Source organism: Staurois parvus, unplaced genomic scaffold (assembly GCF_062004578.1).
Source record: "Staurois parvus isolate SC_StPar_1 unplaced genomic scaffold, SC_StPar_1.0 ptg000154l, whole genome shotgun sequence".
Taxonomy (NCBI): domain Eukaryota; kingdom Metazoa; phylum Chordata; class Amphibia; order Anura; family Ranidae; genus Staurois; species Staurois parvus.
In genome coordinates this window covers 9,694,827-9,714,141 of record NW_028317950.1, presented here as the reverse complement: position 1 = coordinate 9,714,141, position 19,315 = coordinate 9,694,827, and the positions used below count along the sequence as shown (strand labels likewise).

Genomic DNA, 19,315 nt, shown 5'->3' with positions numbered 1-19,315 from the left:
TACACATTTATATTTTTTTTTGCATATTATCACATGATATTTTCCTTTTTTGACGTGTATATTTCTTTTTGTTAGAATTTGTTTGAGATTTATATTTATGCACTAATTATGGTATATAAGTGTATTTAGGCACTGTGTAAGGAAGCGCAACACCATTTTATTTTTTAACCTCTTGCCGTCCGCCTGCTGTTGATAAACAGCAGGGAGGTGGCACTCCAGGGGCGGGTTGCCGTTCATAAACGGCACCCGCCGTTTCTAGCTGTGCCTGCTCCCTGCGATCCGGTGCCCGCTGTGTCCTCCGGACACAGTGAAACACCGATCGTCGGACGGGACCTCTGTACGAGGTTCCGATCATGTGATCACTGATTGGCGAATCAGTGATCACATGCAAAGTAGTAAGCAAGATGTCAATTGTGACATCATTGCTTACTACGTGTGAAATCTGTGAATGATCACAGAGGTCACATGGTACAAGGCTATTCACAACAGCCTTGTACCATGTGACAAGCTGTGACCAATCACAGCTCACTCAGTACTTCTCAATGACTGCAAGAATGCAGACAGAGAGAAAGAGAAATGATTGCTTTTACATCCTATATGGGTGTAAAAGCAATCAGTGTAAAAAAAAAAAAAAATCTTCATCACCCCCCACAAGTAGTACGTGTCACCATGGTGACACTGTACTGCTAGGGTGACAGTATGTAAAAAAAAATAAAAATAAAATAATATAAAAAAAATAAAATAGAAATGTAAAAAAAAATGTTTAAAAATTATAATTTTTGGTTATAAACTAATTTGGATTTTTTTTTTTTACTAAAAAAATAACGGAATAAATTTTGGCCAAGATTTATGATGAAATATTATTTATTTGCAAAATTTTATTAAAAAAAACACTTTTTTTCAAAATTTTTGGACTTTTTCATTTACATAGTAAAAAAAATTTAAATCCCAGCGGTGAATAAATACCACCAAAATAAAGCTTTATCTGTCTCAAAAAAATGGTAAAAAATTCATATGGGTACAGTATTGCATGACCGCGCAATTGTCATTCAAAGTGTGATAGCGCTGAAAGCTGAAAATTGCCCTGGACAGAAAGAGGGTAAAAGTGTCCGGTCTGGAAGTGGTTAAGACTTGAAAATTTTTCACAGACGCTCTCCATCCAATCTGACAGATCTTGGGCTATTTTGCAAGATGAACGGGTAAAGATTTCACTCTCTAGATGTGCAAAGCTGGTAGAGACATCCCCAAAAAGACAAATTGCAGCAAAAGGTGGTTCTACAAAGTATTGACTCAGGGGGCTGAATACAAATGTACGCCACACTTTTCAGATGTTTATTTGTACATAAATGTTGAAAACCAGTTATCATTTTCCTTCCATTTCACAATTGTGCCACTTTGTGTTGGTCTATCACATAAAATCCCAATAAAATACATTTATGTTTTTGGTTGTAACTTGACAAAATGTGGAAAATTTCAAGGGGTATGAATACTTTTTCAAGGCACTACATATCAGTATATATGTTAAAAGTTTGTTGTGGAGTGCTGGAGTTGTGGTATCACTTACCTTGGAAAGCACAGTAGGGATCATTTATATCACAGATCTGCACACAATTTTTTTTCTATATGTATATATTTGTTAATAATATTTTAGTAGTTTGTTTTTTGTATAGTTCTGACAGCGCAACACCCAGGGGCGGACTGACAACTCATGGGGCCCCCAGGCAATAGGGGATCATGGGGCCCCTGTGTCCTTGCCCAAATTCAAAAAAGCCTATGAAAAAGGTAACAGGGGCATCTCATGCGGCCCCCTACTGACTCTGGGCCCTCGGGCAGTGCAGGAGTTTCCAAATGGTCAGTCTGCCCCTGGCAACACCTTATACTGTTTTGTTATTGATTGATGTGGAAACACATGAAAGGCGTTAACAGCAGCTTGGTCTGGTATCTGTTGATTAGTAGTGTATTGTTGAATAACACCTTTATTAACATTTTAGTGGCAGCACAGAAGTAACCATTTATATATTAATGTATGGGGTGTGACATGTCTGATTAACAATTCCAACAACTCATTTATGCATAAGCAAAACACAAATTGTTGCCTTATTAGTACATCACAAGTAGAGTGAGTAACTATGAAAGTGACAGTTTAGGCAACCTTACTTGCTCCTGTAATCACTGGGCTCCTGCTGCCAGTACTGGGTCATGTGACTAATGCCACTGCAGTAGACAAGTGGAGTTTTCCTAAATGTCTGGGGGAAATCGATGTTCAGGCAGAGCCAGTCAATCAGTAGATCTGCCATTGCCCCCAGCATTCTTACCTCCATAGGCACATTCTGATGCTTTTTTTTTTTTTTAAATCCTCAGCAGCCCTCTGCGCTTTAACGCAAGTGAACAGCTTTAGAGTAAGACAGAGACAAAAATTGGTCGGTAGTTATTTATTGCCACACATAGACAGCCCAATGTAAACATTTGATGTACTTGTTGACAGGACATTTTACTGGCCATGTCTAGATTCAAGTAGAACACTTGTGACTTAACTTTTCCTAATAGAGCCATGAATTCAAAATATATCACCGTTAATCTTTAAGTGATATAACAAATCAGATTCACTGTTAAAATTCCTTTCTGTTCAGAAATTTTATGGGATCTCAGTTATTGTTAAAACATCCCAATATTATACATTCATTTACAGGTGTTGTGAAAATCCATACCACACAGCGTATATATACAAAGCACAGATAATACTATACAAAATTCCAGCCCAAATCGTTCATTTTAGTTTTAAGTAGAGCAGGGAAGAGTTGGAACGTCTGTCCATTTTTTTTATTGCTCCAGAACAACAAAGAGGCACTGAGAAATTTTAAACTTGTATGTGCTGTCAGATGAGGAAAAAACTCAAACAACCTCAATAACGATGGCGACGCTGCTTCCACACAACAAGGCTTCCTTCAAATGGCACCCAACCGTAGCTCAAACCATAGAATTAAAGAAAGGAGGTACAAGAGTCCAAGATAATTTTAATTATTAATAAGAAAAATATACAAATATCCAATGCCTTTCAGGGGCAACACCACTTCCCCTTCTTCAGGGCTTCACACAGGATAAAACTTGGATGGACTTGGCAGCTAGTTGTCACATTATTACTCCATGAGGATATTTTAATGCCATTAATAATATAGATCTGTGAAGTCACTATTTCCTCTAAATCCTTTCAAGTTTTGTCCTATGTTAAGTCCTGATGGAGTAACTTTGTTGCCCCGAAACACGTTGGTTGTTTTTATATACAGTTTTGCTCTGGCACTCCTTTCTGTATTTCTTTTTTTTTTTTAATGCTACCTCTATTCCCCCTCACTTCTTGTCCAGAGTTGAAAAAGTTGTCACTGGGATATAAAATGAGGACACATCTCCAGCAGGGACACAAGCCACAATAATTTGTTAATGCTTTGTGCCTTTTGTAGAGACCTTTCCCCACTTCCTGTACTGGTGACAATGTTGGCTTTGGGATGGAAAGTGAGGCAAAATCTCCACAAAGTGGGCACAGAAAGCAATAACAAAAATTGTTCTAGAACGTCCTTGCTTTATTTAAAATAAAATAAAGGACATTTCTAAAAAATAAAATTATTCTGAGACCCCCATAGTTGTAAAATGATTTATCCAGACATCGATAAAATAAGGACAAAGAAAGTGGATAAAAATGCATAAATATTATAGACAGCTGTGTCAAGTTACTAAGACTAAAACAAGGAGGCTACAGTCATTGTAAGAGAATGTTCTGGGTCTCAGTGATTAGTTGCCTTCAAGGTGATATACAGAGGACCAGAGGTCTCCGTAAGAATTATCCTGGGACCCAGGTCTGTGCTTATTTTCTGCTCAGTTCTTTCCAAGCTTTGTAGCCGTAAGTTATATTCCTGAAGAAAAACATTCATGAGGCCCCAAACTTTTATCTCATCTCCTGTGTCAAGATCCAGGAATTATTTTAGGAAGCTAAAGACTGAAGTTAATTCAGAAGCCGATGAGGCCCATTCCAGTGCAGAGGAGAAAATCTAGTTTTAAATCTAATTTTTTGAGGCACGGTTTTTCCTGATGTTCCGTATTTGTGATGGAGAGGAAATTAGGATGTTGGATTGCTGACTGATAGCTACTCTGTTGGAGAAGGGCATTTCTGCTGGAATATTTTTATAATATGCAACCCTCATTCTAAAGCCAAGACAAACACAACCTGAGATACATTCTGCATGAGCCAAACCTTTGTTCTCCCGCAGCTTGGAAGAGATCCATTTATACCCATTGCTCCTTCAAGATCAATGGTGGGGCTCCATAGGCAACCAAATGACAATGGACAGTTCACAGAATGGTCAATGCAGAATAAGAATCCTGAGTTTGGCCCTTGAGGTTGTCAGTCTATAGCTGATACATTCATATTTTTGGAATTCTAAAAAAAGTAAACATTATATACTTGTATAATAATTTCCTTCATGTTCTACTAAGATTCCACAAATGTTTATTGGAAATAAAAGAACAGCATGAGTAGCCCAAGCGCCAATGCAAGGACTATAAAGAAGACGGTGGCGATCCATACATCATAACTCTGATTACTCAAGCTAGCTGGAGCTTCAGAAGGGATCATATTAGTCAGGTTCAGCATGTACCCCAGTGTCCAGCCAATGTCCGTGTTTGCAGCCTGTAGGAGAAGACAACAAACAAGGTTATGTATCTGTCCTACAGTTTACCCATTGTCTACTGTTTGTCATTCTACCAGAGCTCAGGGCTTGGATTTGTGTAACGGCCATGTAGGCCAGGATCATCAGTACACAGGCATTTCATTATAGTTCTAGGCTGGCTATGGACAGGAACAAGGGAGAGCTGGGAAACATTTAGCCTGGAAGGTAAACATATCCAAATGACAATTTCAAGGTAGGAATAATTTCTTGTATGATAAAGTAAGTGTACCACAGTGATTGGTGGACATGGTAGAAGGTGAGCGTTATCTTAAGGAACTGTTTTACTTTACCACACATATGGTAATATTGTACAAAGGTACCAGCCAAATTAAGCTGGCCATACACTAGTAGAATTATTCATTTTCAGAATGTTTGTTCAATTTTCTAATGGTTAGTGGTGTCAAATTAACAGTTAGTTTTCACTATAGTGAGGAAAAAATTAGGAGAAGAAATATATGAAAATTCTAACTGTGAATATGGTTTTTGTTTAGTAAAACTCATACATATTGTAATGAGCACATTCTAGGCACAAAAGAAACCTATTTAATATGTCAAGGATTACATTCAAGTAAAAGGTCTAGATGAAGTTTAAGGCTTTTGAACCAAATTAATTGATGATGGCAAGATTGAATTTTCTAAGATACCGACAGCATTTGCGATGAGGAGTGGAGTGTGGTCTGGGCAGTCCAACCCAAAGGGCAAACTTCATGAGAAGGTAAACGTAGTCCCTACTCTTTCCCTTCTGCACCAGAACCTTTCCCTACCACTAATGCTGTCCCCGACAGAAGGGTGACTTGTCCCTACACTAGCCACTTTCATAAAGCGTGCCAAAACCCAGGGGCAGGCACTTAAAAAGACTCTGTTTGACCCAAGATGGCCACCAGGGTCACCTGGGTCCAGCGCATCCAACTGGATTACTGCTCCAGGTGATGGAGGAAACCCTAGAGAAACCCAGTTTCTCTTGACTTCCTCCTGTAGCTGCATTGCTGCTACGGTTGAGCACCATCTGTAGTGGAGAATATATACGGCACCTGCCTCCAAACTTTAGTACCATAAGTTTGGTGGGGCAGCCATTGTTTGTTGTAGCAGTCATCTAGGAAAATTGAATCCACCCAATCACTATTTCTTCTGAAAACAATCTGCAAGGCTATCTGATGAAAGTTTTTCAGCAGAAATTTGGATTTTGTCCAATCCAAATGGAGCTAGATGGGTAAAGTTAGAGAAAGCCTACATCTGTTAAGGCCATGTCAGACAGACAATTCCACTGCAGACAACTTCACCAATGGCAAAATACATTTACCCTATGGAATCACTACTTTACTGCCCAGATCACTGCAGATCACAAGCAAGGGAGCGATTCAATCCCAAAAGGTAGGTGGTCTGTTAGTGGTCCTGTCCCTGGTGAGTTCTCTTACCATATTGTATCAGCCGTTCACTTGGTTAGGAATAGTTGTCTGAGATTCCATCATTGTAATAACTAGGGAATGAAGGTTTAACACATGGATAACAGTAAATATACAATAACAGCACATCTCAGGCCAGTGAGGAAAAGTCAGCTTGAAGCAGCCTGCAGTGGTGGGGCTGTACGGAAAAAGGTGAGCTGCCTGCCCTGTTTTTCCTTGAAAGACATCCCAGAAGTGCTCTCAGGAGACTAAATATATGCAAAAGAGTAGTGCAACGCTTAATCACACAATCACATAAAATCCCAAAATGACAGATGAATATTATTATTAGTACTGTATATGCTCTTAGATATATTAGAGTGACTTGTAGTGCCACAAACAACAATAAACATGACCCCCCTCACTCCCACTCTATACTGTGACAAGTGGATATAAGTAATCAAGGTGGGTAAATGCAATTCATAAGATGGTAAGTAATGGTGCTCAATACAGTAAAAGTTCATGCATTGTGCGTGATCACACAAAACTTCCGGTGCTGGTGAGTGACTCTCCTCCTATGGCTGAATTGCCCCCTCACCTCCACTCTGCGGCCCACTGGGCCTATGCACCTTCAAGATCACAAAAGGATCTTTCCTCCAATGCTGTCAGGTAGTCTCCTGCAGACCTCTCATCAAATGGGGATGATATTCTGGGTATACTGGCTCCTGGTCTCAGCTGGGTCTCCCACTCATCCAGGTAATCCAAATATAAGGAGATACTCTGATAGTGTAGTATGCCAAAGCAAAGTGCTTTATTTGTAAGTTCATAAAATGGCACTTACATCAAGGTGTCACAATCCACTGCTCTCCCCCACATGCATGGGTGTACTGCATGGGTATTTTCTGCCTGTTGCTGGGTGAGCTAAGATGGCGTCACCGCGGTCCGGATGCTGCGTGACCGCGTATCTACGCATTACGTCACCGTACATGTGACTTCGTCAGGATCACTGGTCTCTCAGGAGACTGGTGTCACTTGATGCACATAAGATCTTAGAAGTGGATCCTACCTTTGGCATCATCTGCAAGCTGCATATACTACTGTGCAGTCCTGCCATTGGCCATGGCACGTAGACTGCAAAAGCTGACTTTTCCTAACTGCCCTGAGATGTGCTGTTGATCTTCTGATTTTTGTGGGTTGCTTCAATGCTTTTATTTGTTTTCTGATATCTGTAGTACATAGTCCCTCCATTTTGGAACTGCAGAACCATGCACTTCTTTTTTATCTAGAGAAATTATTGGACTCCTGTGCAGTTGTTATCCCTGCAGATTTTGGATGCTGATTGCCTTTCTTTGGCTATATATGGCTAAAAGTAAATTGATCCAAAATCTTTAAAAAAGATGGGTCTGCAATATTTGTGAAAAGTTCAAAAAGGAATAAACACAACACCTGTTTCATGAAGCTGATGGAATTCCAGTTGCTTTCATTGAACTTGTAAGCGTCCTGCAGTAGAGTGAGGATGTAGTTTGCATTGGCGCAGTAATCCCTCAAACGATCCGTCTTCGCCTTTGGGAAAGTTGCCTGAAGCTGAACATAACCAGTACAGATACATTTACATGTGTATGATAACTGGCAGAAAAAAAAAACACTCTTCTCTGCTGCAAGATTTAAAGTGTTACTAAACCCAGGACCCTGCATTCACTATATCTGGTCTCCCACAGTACACAAAACATGGGAATGCAATTATTTTAGTAAATATAAACTGCTAAATACCTTTTCTCATCAGCAGTATATAGCAGTATTGTGACTTCTATCAGTGTCCAGCCGAGTACTGGTTAATCTTGAAGGAGGAGCTTTCATTCTCCTCTGACTGTCTTGTGAGGCTGCATAACCCCTGACCTGATTGGCCCTCTGCTGATCACATGCAAAACAAAAAAAAAAACCTCTAGGAATACACACCAAACAGACCATCTGCAGACTTGCCACTGCTGCTCTAACTTTGGAAGATGGATTGGGGACAGTAAAAGAAGGGGAGAATCAGAGAAGACAGGACCAAACAGTTTTTTTATACAATGCAGAGGATTAACCCCTTAGGTTCCACAGAGGGTATAACAAGAATGCATTACTGCATATACAGAATGGTTTTACTGTTGTGGGTTTACTAACACTTTAAAGCTCAACTCCAGACAAAATCGTTTTGTTTTAGATTAGGGTTAAAACCTATGTCATGTTTTACTGCTGCCTGTGTGCCCCATGGGGTAAATGTAAACTCCCTTTCAGGAAACACCAGGACAGGAAGTGGTAGATGGGGACAAAGACAACAACCCATAGCAGAGACTCAAGGCTAAGGTTTGGAACTTCTGTCTTGCTCTGTATTGCTCTTTTTTGTCTTCCTGTATCAGAGACACCCATTCCACTTTTTATTTGTTCTGGTTGCATATCATTGGGACAGGAAGTAAAGGGAAATCTTCACAAAAACTGACTGTAATTGGGCATTACACAACAGCTCTTGAAGTGGATAGCTATACCTTAGCTTTAGGAAGGGTATGAATTGTTAGAACGTCTTTACTGCTGCTTGTGTCACCAATGGGGAGATTTCTCCTCACTCTCCCCACCACGACACACTGATATAGGACCTTAGGGGGCATATGGTAATAAAGACACTTATTTATAAAGATTAGGGAAGAGATAGAACCTCTGTTGGGTTTTTATCTCTGTTTCTGTCTCCACTGGGGACATTCTCTCCTGATTTTCTATCTCCATTGACAAAAGGAAGAATGGAGAAATCTCCTTGCAGAGGACATAGAGAAGCTCTTACAACTTGCTACTGTAGCACCCTCTTAGTTAGGTTGCTAAGTGATAGGAAAATTTAGTTTTTGGCTGGGTGGCAGTCGTCCCAGTTTGATTTGTATAGGTGTGCATTTTGTTTCTCCCTAATCTCAATAGGATGTGGTCTCTCACTGTTGCCAGTAGGGGTCGCTGCACCACTGGCAATAGTATGAGGGTTTACTGCCAGGCTGAGTTATGAATATTCATATTTCCCCCAACCATTCCAGTGGGACATTCAAGCCACTGATGCATGATGGGGGAGGATGGAAATATTTGGGGAAGCCATGTGCTCTCTCTCGCCTCAGGATGAGGCCCGAGAAGATGCTGCTGGGCTGTCTATGCTGCTGGGCCCAGGATCATGGTTGGGGTCTAGCATGCACTGGGTGTACAACTGTACACATCTGGTCTAGGAGGCTCACCAGCTGGGAAAACTGCCATCTCTGAAGGCCTTGCTGCTGATCCATTTTGCTGTTCATCAGGGTCCTGGCTGTGGCAGAGCCAGGTGGCTCATACCTGCAACTACAGAGACAACTTTTGAGACTTAACCCTTGAGGATCCAGTCTACTATAACTTCACTAGAAGGCAACAGGAAACTAAGTCTGGGCAGTGATTCCCTGGCATTGTTTGCTGATCTGGATGATGTTTGGTGCTGCTAAGATATAAGAGTTAGTGTAGCTTTATGGGGTACAGCTCTCTGTGTCCCCCAATATGGCCTTTCCTTCCAGTCAAAGGGATCAATGAGTGCTACTTACAAGACAAGGAAGGTAATGTCCCCTTGCATTTATTGGAGTATCCCATGTCCTATACCACTCCCCAATTTCAAGCTTATTCAGCATTGGGCAGCACAGTGGCTAAATGGTTAGCACTTCCACTTGGTAGTACTAGGGTCACCGGTTCAAATCCCAACCACGGCACCACCTGCCTGGAGTTTGCTTGTTCTCCCTGTACCTGCGTGGGTTTCCTCCGGGGACTCCGGTTTCCTCCCACACTCCAAAGACATGCTGGTAGGTGAATTGGATTCTGTCTAAATTGGCCCTAGTATGTGTATGGAAGGTAGGGACCTTAGATTGTACGCCCCTTGAGGGTCAGGGACTGATGTGAATGTACAATATATACAGTCATGGCCGAAATTGTTGGCACCCTTGATATTTCTCCAGGAAATCATGTATTTCTCACGAAACGTATTGCATTAACACATGTTTTGCTATACACATGTTTATTCCCTTTGTGTGTATTGGGACAAAACAAAAAAAGGGAGGAAAGAAAGCAAATTCGACATAATGTCACACAAACCTCCAAAAATGGGCTGGACAAAAGTATTGGCACCCTTTCACAACTGCGGATAAATAAGAATGTTACAAGCATGTGATGCTCCTGTAAACTCACCTGGGGCAAGTAACAGGTGTGGGCAATATAGAAATCACACCTGAAAGCAGATAAAAAGGAGAGACGTTCACTTAACCTTTGCATTGTGTGTCTGTCTGTGCCACACTAAGCATGGACAACAGAAAGAGGAGACGAGAACTGTCTGAGGACCTGAGAACCAAAATTGTGGCAAAATATCAACAATCTCAAGGTTACAAGTCCATCTCCAGAGAACTAGATTTGCCTTTGTCCACAGTGCGCAACATTATCAAGAAGTTTGCAACCCATGGCACTGTAGCTAATCTCCCTGGTCGTGGACGGATGAGGAAAATTGATGAAAGATTGCAACGCAGAATAGTCCGGATGGTGGATAAGCAGCCCCAAACATGTTCCAAAGACATTCAAGCTGTCCTGCAGGCTCAGGGAGCATCAGTGTCAGCGCGAACTATCCGTCGACATTTAAATGAAATGAAACGCTATGGCAGGAGACCCAGGAGGACCCCACTGCTGACACAGAGACATAAAAAAGCAAGACTACAGTTTGCCAAAATGTACTTGAGTAAGCCAAAAGCCTTCTGGGAAAACGTCTTGTGGACAGATGAGACCAAGATAGAGCTTTTCGGTAAAGCACATCATTCTACTGTTTACCGAAAACGGAATGAGGCCTACAAAGAACAAAACACAGTACCTACGGTAAAATATGGTGGAGGTTCAATGATGTTTTGGGGTTGTTTTGCTGCCTCTGGCACTGGGTGCCTTGACTGTGTGCAAGGCATCATGAAATCTGAGGATTACCAAAGGATTTTGGGTCGCACTGTAGGGCCCAGTGTCAGAAAGCTGGGTTTGCGTCCAAGATCCTGGGTCTTCCAGCAGGACAATGACCCCAAACATACGTCAAAAAGCACTCAGAAATGGATGGCAAAGAAGCGCTGGAGAGTTCTGAAGTGGCCAGCAATGAGCCCAGATCTAAATCCCATTGAACACCTGTGGAGAGATCTTAAAATTGCTGTTGGGAAAAGGTGTCCTTCCAATAAGAGAGACCTGGAGCTGTTTGCAAAGGAAGAGTGGTCCAAAATTCCGGGTGAGAGGTGTCAGAAGCTTATTGATGGTTATAGGAAGCGACTGATTTCAGTTATGTTTTCCAAAGGGTGTGCAACCAAATATTAAGTTAAGGGTGCAAATACTTTTGTCCAGCCCATTTTTGGGGTTTTGTGTGACATTATGTCATATTTGCTTTTCTGCCTCTGTTTTATATTTGTTCCAATACATACAAAGGGAATAAACATGTGTATAGCAAAACATGTGTTAATGCAATACCTTTTTTGTGTGAAATACTTGATTTTCAGGAAAAATATCAAGGGTGCCAACAATTTCGGCCATGACTGTATGTAAAGCGCTGCATAAATTGACGGTGCTATATAAGTACCTGTAATAAATAAATAAATAATTAAAATCTAACAAGGCATCCCCATAGACTGGTTACTGATCCTGTGTGCATGAAGTCGCTAATGTTTGTGTGTGCTGGCAGCCTCTGCACAATCAGGAGAAGAACTCAGGTTATTATTGTCATCATCTGTTTGACTTTATTTATATCATATCCTCATCAATCAGTGGCCCCCGATGGGGGTACCACTACACCACTCTCAATCGACCACACTGGAATTTTGGCTAAACCGGGTGTCGGCAACCCGCGGCTCCAGAGCCGCATGCGGCTCTTTTTCACCTTTCCTGCGGCTCCGGAGCACACTGTCCACCAGGTGACAGGCAATAGGGTCGGCAAGCCGCGGCTCTTTTAATGCAGCTCTTCTGTGTGCCGGGCGCCCACTGGCAAACATTGGCTGTCAGGATGTAGGCGGGGCAGCGTGACGAACTCCTCTCCTCTCACAGTCCGCCCTGAAGACCAGAACGGCACGGGAACACAGCGAGAGGAACGCGCGGAGCAAAGGTAAGTGAATTGACACAATATGGGGAATGAATTACTATAGGGGGGATGAATTACTATAGGGGGGATGAATTACTATGGGGGATGAATTACTATGGGGGATGAATTACTATATGGGGGATGAATTACTATGGGGGATGAATTACTATATGGGGGATGAATTACTATGGGGGATGAATTACTATGGGGGATGAATTACTATGGGGGATGAATTACTATATGGGGGATGAATTACTATGGGGGATGAATTACTATGGGGGGTGAATTACTATATGGGGGATGAATTACTATGGGGGATGAATTACTATATGGGGGATGAATTACTATGGGGGATGTATTACTATATGGGGGATGAATTACTATGGGGGATGAATTACTATATGGGGGATGAATTACTATATGGGGGATGAATTACTATATGGGGGATGGATTACTATGGGGGATGAATTGCTATATGGGGGATGAATTGCTATATGGGGGATGAATTGCTATATGGGGGATGAATTACTATGGGGGATGAATTAATATAGGGGGGATGAATTACTATGGGGGATGAATTACTATAGGGGGGATGAATTACTATGGGGGATGAATTGCTATATGGGGGATGAATTGCTATATGGGGGATGACTTACTATGGGGGATGAATTACTATATGGGGGATGAATTACTATGGGGGATGAATTACTATATGGGGGATGAATTACTATGGGGGATGAATTACTATATGGGGGATGAATTACTATGGGGGATGAATTACTATATGGGGGATGAATTACTATATGGGGGATGAATTACTATGGGGGATGAATTATTATAGGGGGGATGAATTACTATAGGGGGGATTAATTACTATGGGGGATGAATTACTATATGGGGGATGAATTACTATATGGGGGATGAATTACTATGGGGGATAAATTGCTATATGGGGGATGAATTACTATATGGGGGATGAATTACTATATGGGGGATGAATTACTATGGGGGATGAATTACTATATGGGGGATGAATTACTATGGGGGATGAATTACTATATGGGGGATGAATTACTATAGGGGGGATGAATTACTATATGGGGGATGAATTACTATGGGGGATGAATTACTATATGGGGGATGAATTACTATAGGGGGGGGTGAATTACTATGGGGGATGAATTACTATATGGGGGATGAATTACTATGGGGGATGAATTACTATATGGGGGATGAATTACTATATGGGGGATGAATTACTATGGGGGATGAATTACTATGGGGGATGAATTGCTATATGGGGGATGAATTACTATATGGGGGATGAATTACTATATGGGGGATAAATTACTATGGGGGATTAATTACTATATGGGGGATGAATTATTATATGGGGGATGAATTACTATATGGGGGATGAATTACTATATGGGGGATTAATTACTATGGGGGATGAATTACTATATGGGGGATGAATTACTATGGGGGATGAATTACTATATGGGGGATGAATTACTATGGGGGATGAATTACTATATGGGGGATGAATTACTATATGGGGGATGAATTACTATATGGGGGATGAATTACTATATGGAGGATGTATTTTCAGTTTTAAAAATGTTTCTCTCAAAATAAATTTCAATCGTGGTTTTGGCGAGATTTGGCTCAGTTGAAAAAAAAGGTTGCCCACCACTGACCTAAGGCTATGATTGTGATTATGACGATACACTGTGGCCCTGATTAACCCTTTGCTTACTGGGCCCTTAAACCCCCTTCATGACCAGAGTGCTTTTTGCAATATATGCAGTGTCGGATTTGTTTTAAATGTTGCAATGGTTTTGCGGCTCCCAGTCTTTTTTTCCCTCTCGGAAACGGGTCCAAGTGGCTCTTTATGTCTTAAAGGTTGCAGACCCCTGGGCTAAACCAAAACACCCCATTGACCACTGAGGTCTCAGAGCCAGTACGCCTACCCACCTCAGTCCAGTCCCGTGCACAGTATGTCTGGATTGTTCTCCTCACTGTTGGCAAATCCTGTCCAGATGTTAAGTTTAAAAAATCAAATGTATAAAAGAAAGCCGAAAATGCCTAAAATAGGGAATAAGAGAAAAGATTTTGAATCACACAACATAGGAACTGGCGGGATTTTAATTATGTCTTCTGCACTGGTAAAGTCCAATTTGAGTGAATTGACTTACAAAAAAATTCCCAACAACAGGAGGCTGATAAACTCCCTGGAAAGAACAGAATTCCTTCCCGGTACAGCTGCTGAAGTTATAGATGGTTTTGATCAGGTCTTGGCACTGTACGGCATTCCCAGTACCGGTGATGGTGATATCTTGCCCTAGAGGAGATGGGGCAGACTTATTGGTACATGGGCTGTTATAGAGAGAAGCTTGTGGGATGGTGACTTGGTATCCTGCCGGGTAGCAGGGGACACTCACAGGCTGACTTAAGTCTTTTCCCTACAAATAAAAAAAAATGAGTGTTATTGTAGTTATAGAGAGTTTAGAGATGTGCCCGACGGAAACATTTGTTTCATTCCAGATTTGTTCGTTAACTTAATAATTTCATTTAATCATATTCATCATTTTAGAATTGTTCGTTTTCGGAATTCATTTCGTATACTTCGATACGTTTCATATATTTGTTATTTTTCAATCAATTTCGAAATGGAAAAATGCTGCAATAAATATAGTAAGATATAAAAATGAAATAAGAGGATTCCTTCTTTAGGCTGCTTTATAGAAAAGAATAGAAGGAATAGAATAGAAAAGATACTATTCTTTATTCTATTCTATTTTTTCTATTCTATGGTTTTCTATTCTGTTCTTTTATATTCCTTTATTTTCTATTCTATTGTATTCTGTTTTATTCTATTCCTTTATTTTCTATATTATTCTATTCTTTCCAATTTAATTATATTTCTTTCTATTCTATTCTTTTATATTCTATTCTGTTCCTTTATTTTCTCTTCTTTTCTATTCAATTCTATAACGTATCCTAAAGAAGGAATTATCCTCTTATTTCACTTTTATACCTTATTGTATTTATTTCAAAATGTTTCCATTTTTAATTAATTTGGATAGCTTGTTGTGTATATAATTTATTACAGATCCTAACACCAGGAAAAGAAATGGGATAGTTTAGGTAAATGCTCTTGTTGGGAAAAAGAGACAACAATAACAACCAGATGGTTATTTTTTAACCCTTTAAAGCCTTTTTCTACTCTGTGTAAAAACAAAAAAATGCTTCACGTGGAGTTGAGTTTTGAAGATGAATTTTAGTGAATATCTTTTCTTTTCAAAGATGAATACCAGCTATAGTCATTTTTACATAGATACATTGGTCCAGCTTGGTCTGATCTAAGTATTTATGTACCCAACCTGTAGGATAACCATGAAAGCTGAAAATCGCTTTAGTAGCTACCACTACTGCAGCGATCTTCACTGGCTTCCAGGTCCTTTGCTGAGCAACTGTCCTGCTTTTTACTGAACACAGGAGGTTGCTGTGACTGGAGGAAAAAGACCTTTGATATATCAGTTGCTGTGATTACTAGCAAACATCCGGCTGCTATATGTTATGGGCATGTTACTGCCTTCCTATGCCTGATGAAGTCACACAGGGTGTGACGTAACGTGTAGGACGGAAGTGTGGTGATCTTTTCCAGTTGTGGGTGGACGTCAGCCATCATGGTACACTCAATCTCTATATACAAGCTGTCAATGGGTTCAGCCCGTTTTACTTGTGAGTGTATTTTCAGCTTACTTGTTGATATTATTCAATTAGTTACTGCACCATGGGAAGCCTTCTTTGTTCCTTATCTCTTGAGTGCTAACTTACCCAAATGAGACACAGAAAGTGACATATACCATCTGCCTGTGGGGACATGCGGAACCTGGGATTCTGGATGCCGACTGAGCGTATACGGACCTATATAATATATAGGTCAGTTAATAAGGTGAGTGTGCAGGCCTGAAGGTGATGGAACACAGTGGTGTCTGCTCAGAAATACAGCGGTGAAAGGGGAATTTCCAATGGAATCAACTTTGGAGTTCTGAATACTTGCTGGGACTCTTATTTATCACACAAAAATTCTATCATTTCTTTTCATTTTGGCTAGTGTTGAAGGTTACCACCTTAGTGGGGTGTTTATTTTTATCTTTTACTGTATAGAATTATTGTGATATTCACTCATTTCATTTGCACATGCAGTCATGTTTTATGTACTGCCTATATTTTAGACTCTATATGCCTATTTATGCAGTATTTCTGGCACCTTATGGGGTTTGATTGCTGGGGGTGTTTATGTATAGTATTTTATTTTTTTATGTATTGACTATTGAATAATATTATTGGACTCATCATTATTTCATTATTATTCACAACTTAAGGGTTTTACTGTGGATTATTTAGCAATATTTTTTTTGGATTGTCTATTGCAGGGGTCTCCAAATTTTCTAAACAAAAGAGCCAGTTTACTGTCCTTCAGAGTTTAGGGGGACCAGTCTGTGGCCATTGGGAGTTGAAATTGTCCTGGTGGACAGTAGGAGTAAACAATGTATCTTTGGTATTAGGGGGAGAAATAGTGCCCCATTGTCGGTGTCAGTGGGAGGAATAGTGCCCTATCATTGGTGTCAGTTTGAGTGCCTCATCATTGGTGTCAGCGGGAGGAATATTGCCCTGTTGTTGGTGTCAGTGGGAGAAATAGGGCCCCATTGTTGGTGTTAATGGACCCCATTGCTGATGTCAGTAGCAGGAATTATGCCCCATTGTCGGTGTCAGTGGGAGGAATAGTGTCTTGTATCAGTGGGAGGAAAATTGCCTCAAGGGCCAGATAAAGGCAAGCAAATGGCCACATCCGGTCTCCAGGCCGCAGTTTGGAGACCACTGGTCTATTGCAAGGTATGGAGGTTTGATGGGCTGGTGGTTGTTTATGTTTATTCATGATTTTATGAGAGTATGGAACTCATTTAGCCCATTAACACCTTGATATTATTTGTAGGTTAGACACCCTGGAGGTGGTTTATTGGAAGATCATTCATTATTGTGTGTCTAGCACTATTTGAATTTATTTCTTTTAAAACAGTGCAAAACTAACTTTTTTTCACTAGACCTTTCATTCATCCACACGTCTAGGATCCAGAATGAGCTTAAAAGTTGCTCAGGTAAGCGACAGGTGCACTTTAGGCTCTGAAACCATGAACGCATCCCAGTTTCCCAAGCTGAGTTCAAAGTTTCTTTATAAATATACATCATTTCCTTTTCATGAGCATACTTCCTGACACTCCAAACGCAAGGACTCTGAGATTCCTTTATGCAGCACAGTGGATAAATGGTTAGCATTTCTGCCTGGCAGTCCTAGGATCGTTGGTTCAAATCCCAACCACACCTCCTGCCTGGAGTTTGCATTTTCTCTCTGTGCCTGTGTGGGTTTTCTCCAGGTACTCCAGTTTCCTCCCACACTCCAAAGACATGCTGTTAGGTTAATTGGCTCCTGTCTAAATTGGCCCTAGTATGTGTATGTATAAATGTGAGTTAGGGACCTTCAACTGTACGCTCCTTGAGGGTTAGGGACTGATGTGAATGTACAATATATATGTAAATCGCTGTGCAAATTGACGGTGCTAAATACCTGTAATAAATAATAACGTAGCGTGTTTGGTAGCTTGGCTCTGCAAGGTTGCTCACCTCCACCGCTTTGACCAACATCTGTTTCAGGGCCTGGTTCTGTCCATAACACAGGAAGCTGTGTGTGTAGATACTGTAGGGGAAGCCATAAAGCTTAAAGTCAGCCCTCTGCCCTGGGTCTGCGATTTCCACCTTTGGAATGAAGCTGATTTGTGTGGAAGCTCCACCGAGGTCCAGAGCACCGTAAATCTTAGAGGATATTGGGTGAACCCAACGACCACTGAAGGAATACTGCAGAAAGACATTGATATATAGTACACCGAGAAGTACCTATAGCTCCATACACTTTAATACTATCACATAATGCATGTGCACAGCAGTTACCTACAAGATTGTCTGAAAAGACTGAGTGCAGATCATGGACAGAACAAAGATTTTTCTAAACCATGCAATATCAATATCATATTTCAAGCAAAAATGATAATTTCATCGGTTGAACAACCCTACCACACACAATGCAATTTTCAAATGATCAGTTTGAAAAAGTACAGTTGCAAGAAAAAGTATGTGAACCCCTTAGGATTACGTGGAGTTTTGCATGAATTGGGCATAAAATGTGCTCTGAACGTCATCTAAGTCACAACAATAGAAGAACACAGTCTGCTGAACATAATACTACACAAACATTAGATGTTGCCATGGTTTAATTGCACATAACATGTAAACAGTCACAGTGCAGGGAGAAAAATGATGTGAACCTTTGGACTTAATAACTGGTTGACCCTCCTTTGGCAGCAATAACCTCAACCAAACGTTTCCTGTAGTTGCAGATCAGACCTGCACAACGATCTGGAGTAATTTTGGACCACTCCTCTTCACAAAACTGTTTCAGTGTAGCAATATTCTGGGGATGTCTGGTGTGAATCGCTCTTAAGGTCATGCCACAGCATTTCAATCGGGTTGAGGTCAGGACTCTGACTGGGCCACTCCAAAAGGCGTATTCTGTGCTGTTGCAGCCATTGTTTTGTTGAATTACTTTTATGCTTTGGGTCATTGTCCTGTTGCATCACCCATTCTCTGCAGAGCTTCAATTGGCGGACAGATGGTCGTACGTTTTCCTGCAAAATGTCTTGATAAACTCTGGAATTCATTTTCCCAGCAATGACAACAATCCGTCCAGGCCCTGAGGCAGCAAAGCAGCCCCAAACCATAATGCTCCCTCAGCCATGTTTTACAGTGGGGATGAGGTTTTGATGTTGGTGTGCTGTGCCTTTTTTTCTCTACACATAGTGTTGTGTGTTCTTCCCAAACAACTCAATCTTGGTTTCATCTGTCCACAGTATATTTTGCCAGTAGTGCTGTGGAACATCCAGGTGCTCTTTTGCAAACTTCAAACGTGCTGCAATATTCTTTTTGGACAGCAATCGCTTCCTCCGTGGTGTCCTCCCATGTACTCCATTCTTGTATAATGT

At 40.9% G+C, this 19,315-nt stretch overlaps 1 protein-coding gene across 1 annotated transcript in view; it reads right to left on the bottom strand.

The window, feature by feature from the left end:
* Nucleotides 1-2,417: 2,417 nt before the first annotated feature.
* Nucleotides 2,418-19,315, bottom strand: part of ENTPD8 (ectonucleoside triphosphate diphosphohydrolase 8) — an 80,051-nt gene continuing 63,153 nt past the window's right edge. The window contains exons 6-10 of the mRNA XM_089675025.1: nucleotides 17,904-18,134; nucleotides 14,411-14,677; nucleotides 14,190-14,300; nucleotides 7,547-7,684; nucleotides 2,418-4,678 (exon numbers count right to left, since the gene is read on the bottom strand). Coding sequence (XP_089531151.1) covers nucleotides 4,499-4,678; nucleotides 7,547-7,684; nucleotides 14,190-14,300; nucleotides 14,411-14,677; nucleotides 17,904-18,134 — 927 coding nt within the window. The 3' untranslated portion in view covers nucleotides 2,418-4,498. The remainder of the gene's footprint in view (nucleotides 4,679-7,546; nucleotides 7,685-14,189; nucleotides 14,301-14,410; nucleotides 14,678-17,903; nucleotides 18,135-19,315) is intronic.